A 4,595-nucleotide genomic window follows, 5' to 3' on the forward strand; every position below is an offset into this window, starting at 1 on the left:
AATAATTTGCACTCGGTGCTGTCCTTCCTATAACCGTGTGCACTGGCTTATGGCAGGGTCATGCAACCTGTCAAATTAACATTTCTTAGTGTCTGACCACCAGCCTGGTAGCCTGGACTTAAAGTGGAACATTGGGAATTGCAGCCTGATGATAATACATAGCCCATTCCTGCCATATAACATATTCACTTCGAAATACCTTCCCCAAATGAATACAATGTTCAACGTTTGCTGGATTCACACTTGATTCTGGACACCTCACATCGCTTTCTGGACGATTAAGAATATTAAATAAGGCAGATAATATTTTAGAGTTTTATTGGATCTCTTTCAGGTTTAAATTGCTAAGTACAACACCAGACACACTTGTGTAGCTTTGCTGTTCCCTTGTAAAGATGCTAGTGTCTAATACCATGCTGTACACACACTGTACACCTACATGCACACATCACAGCGCCGTACGGCAACGGGCAACCCTTTGATTGTGATAGTTAAACACATTTTGTGGCAATCTACTATTCGATATCCGTTACAAAACCTGAGAAGCTTTTAAAGTCAAGTAACACTGTCTCCATAGGCAAAAAAAATCAATTAAATGGCACTGTTAAATCACAAATAAAAACCGATTTACTGAACTATATTAAATTACAATAGTACAAAAATAAAACATTTTTTTTCCACAGGAGCATTAAAACACGTACTAAATGCAAAAATGTCCACAGTACATTAAACGTGTATATCACATATGTATCCCTTCATATTCATTTGACAAGATATCGGATATCATGCCCCACATCAAGAAAATGTAACGGTTGGTATGTAGGAGCTGGCGGAAACCCCTTCAACCCTATTTCAAGACTTTATATACTTTGTATTTGTCCGGAGTTAGCCGGATCAGAACAAAGGATTTAAAAGAAATTGAATAAATGAAAAAGAAAAGTGCACCCCGTTACAGTACGTGGTGTTTAAATGGGACCAAGCATAACACTTGCCCTGCATTAATGAGCTGGAGGTAGCTAATCATCTAGCAATAGCTAACTAGTAGGCTTTTCAGCTTCAGTCCTGTAGTTCGTTAGCTTTCCCCAGTGATAAGACCCCGAACAATCAGATTTCTCCTTGATGCGGAAAAACTTCCAAAGAACTCTATTTGGTGTGTAATTGTTCCAGAACCCAAGAGCTTTGTCTACACAAGATGAAAGGGTAAGTCAAAGAATCTACTGCTTGTGCAATATATACCAGCCTAAGGGGGGGAAATAATCTATTTCAGCACTTCTCTGTCAACCCAATGTATTGGATTTTGGCTCAAAGATATTTCATTTTGTTCATCTTCTTTTACTGACACAGCTACATAAACGATTGACAGATATAGAAAGGGCGCTTCCCAGGCCAGCCCTCTATGAACATAGAGAATTATTGTTTAACATATACCTCTACTGCAATAATACTCAACTGATGTCCCCCGGGGGGGGGTCTACTGTAGGTCTACTGCTAAGCCAAACTGATGCACAAGAAATAAAACCAGCTGGTTAACAAATACTTTAGATTAACTTGAAACAGCACATTAGGACTTGTTGAGATACATTCCTTCACCATGTTAGCTGTAGTTAATCCTTATTCACAGTAGTTTCTGGAATAATTAGTAAAAGTAAAAAATACCATGGTATAGATAGTGTAGATAGCGAATACACACACCATATACACACAGATTGAACATCCTTTTTGTTCTTCTCCGATCTCCTCCAAAGACAAATGTCTCTCATGCTGTAGAACGATTTTCAGCTCCCTCTGACCAAAACTGCAGTGGTTCTTGCCCGATCTGTTAATTAACCCGTACACACCATAGGGAAACTCTCTGAACGGATGTGTTCCAACAGTTGGCCATCACAGTCCACCCTGACCTTTCATCTTCACAAGCTCGTGTCCCCATTCTGCTTGTACTCTGATAAGATGTTGAGAGTCACCTCTTCACTTTTAGATTGCACATTAGCCTCACTCCTTCTGGATGCTTTCCTGGTCGCCCTGGAAAGCTTCCTTCGAAAGGTATCGCCTGCCAAGAAATACAGGATAGGGTCTACACAGCTATTGAGGCTAGCAAGACCCCTAGTCACTTGATAGGTGGCATATACCCTGTCATTGAAGTTACACATCTCGGGAGACTGAAAATCCAGCCTGGCTCTTAAATTTAGATTCTTCATTACATGGAAAGGAAGGTAGGAGACAGCAAAGACAGTCAAGACAATAATAACCAGATAAATAGATTTCTTTCTTAGGGGGGCATTGTTCATGTCTTTGTAAATCAAAGCTCTGACGATTAATCCATAACAACCCAGAATTAAAATGAAGGGAATGCAGAATCCAAAGACGGTGGTGCACATGCTATAGATGAAGTAGCTTCGCAGGTACTCGTCAGAAGATGTATCAAAGCAGGTGATGGTTTTGTTCTTCCTGATCCCAGTCCCAGAGAAGAAAAGGATGGGAGAAATGCCGGCGATGACAATGAACCAGACCAGTGCACTGATGTAGATGGAATTCTTCTTCTTCAGCCTCCCAAGTGACTTAAGTGGATGCACGACCCCCGTGTAACGGTGCACGCTGATGCAAGTCAAGAACAAGATGCTGCCATAAAGATTTACATGGAAAAGAAAGCGTTGCAGTTTGCACAAGGCATCCCCAAAGATCCAGTCTGTTTTATTGAAATAATAAAATATCAGGGCTGGCAGAGACAGGACATAAAGGAAATCTGCCAGGGCCAGGTTAAACATGTAGACCGAGATACTGCTCCATGGTTTCATATGAAAAATGAACATCCATATGGCCACACTGTTCCCAATGAATCCCGTGATGCAGACGACAATATAGACGGCAGGGAGGTAATAGAACTGAAAGCCTGTCTTTGTCAGAGAGCATTTTGTGACATTCCCAGCTGATGAGCCACTTGCCAGCAAAGTGCTTTGAGTAACATTCAAAAGAGCTGAGAGAAAGACTTCTGTCATGATCTTTTCAAGTCAAAAGCAGGCAGGGACAGGAACACAACACGGCTGGTGGATGCAATCATCTATAATAAAAAAAAAGAAAAAAAAAAAGAGGGGGGACAAAAAGAGCTGACAGTCATTTCTTTAACAGTTAAATGGTTAATGCAAGGCTTTTTATCCCCGTTGCTGGACTACAATTCCCAGCAACCCACCCAGACAGAGGAAGATGACCAGTGACTGTGGGAGTTTGTAGCTAAGCAACAGTAGGAAGAATGAGCAATGCAAGATTAAAAGCCCTATATAGACAAGTATAGTATTTATAAGTAATCTTATCTTTCATTCATTGTGAAGGACAACACTGAACTGATTGTTTTTTCTCTGCACATTTCAATGCATGGAAGACTAGTGTTGCCATATTGCTTGCATCCCACACACCTTCCTGGGGTTTCAATGAAGCATGGCCTTATATACCAGGCCACTAGGGGCGCTCTTGCTATCACAGCAGCCCTTTATGAAGTGTAACATTGACATATTCAGAGAAGCAATTGCAGAAAGAAAGTGAAGGCAGGAGAAGTGTTTGGCATGTGATGTTCTAAAGCAAAAAGTACAGGAGGGGCATGTGAGCGCTTTGTATCTAAGAAACTTTCCCCTGTTTAAGACTGGCACAAGGGCACATTAATACAAGGGCACAGTAGCACAAGGGCACATTAATACAAGGGCACATAAATACAAGGGCACAGTAGTACAAAGTGCATGATCACTGAATAAACTTCCACCCACAAGAAAAGCCCGGGCGTGAGCAGCACATTCCCCAGTACATTACAGCATGTGCCTTACTTACCTCCCAGCGCAGCCCCTGCGATCCTGCCTCATCAACTGGCTCCCTGAACTCATCTCAGCAAGTCGCACGGTCGCAGCAGCAAACTTGCATTGTCTGTCAGAGGCACCGTCTGCCTGGCCGCATTGAGTCCAGCGCACTTGCAACTTACACCAGCAGCAGCCTCTGCTCCTCCGGAGACTGGGAGCCAGTGAGAATGAGGAGGGAGGCGGCAGGGAGAGATGGTGGGAGGGGGCAGAGTCCAACCTTCCTTGCAAAGAACTTGTCACATGGAGCAGGCGTGTCCTCCCAGCTCATCCCTCTAAAACAACACTCCCTCTGATAAGGAGAGATCTGTGAAATTTTGGAGGGGGAGAGATTTCCCACAGGCTGTATTGGTCAGATTGTCTTTGTCCTGGTGCTCCAATGCCCGGCTAGCACCAACTTAAGCCTGTCCTGTTGCTGTGGATATCATTTACACTATAGTCAGCCTGTCCTTTAGCACTAGGATCCATTTACACTATAGCCAGCCTGTCCTGTTGCACTAGGATCCCATTTACACTATAGTCAGCCTGTCCTGTTGCACTAGGATCCCATTTACACTATAGCCAGCCTGTCCTGTAGCACTTGGATCTCATTTACACTATAGTCAGCCTGTCCTGTTGCACTAGGATCCCATTTACACTATAGCCAGACTGTCCTGTTGCACTAGGATCCCATTTACACTATAGTCAGCCTGTCCTGTTGCACTAGGATCCCATTTACACTATAGTCAGCCTGTCCTGTTGCACTAGGATCCCATTTAC

The 4,595-nt window shown here is 43.0% G+C and overlaps 1 protein-coding gene across 1 annotated transcript; it reads right to left on the bottom strand.

The window, feature by feature from the left end:
- Positions 1–301: 301 nt before the first annotated feature.
- On the bottom strand, positions 302–3,957 carry p2ry1.S (purinergic receptor P2Y, G-protein coupled, 1 S homeolog). The gene is given in 2 exon segments (NM_001085759.1): positions 302–3,055; positions 3,814–3,957. A coding segment is annotated over 1 exon segment (1,086 nt). The 5' UTR covers positions 2,994–3,055; positions 3,814–3,957; the 3' UTR covers positions 302–1,907.
- Between the last annotated feature and the right edge of the window lie 638 nt (positions 3,958–4,595).

This window comes from Xenopus laevis, chromosome 5S, assembly GCF_017654675.1.
Source record: "Xenopus laevis strain J_2021 chromosome 5S, Xenopus_laevis_v10.1, whole genome shotgun sequence".
NCBI lineage: Eukaryota > Metazoa > Chordata > Amphibia > Anura > Pipidae > Xenopus > Xenopus laevis.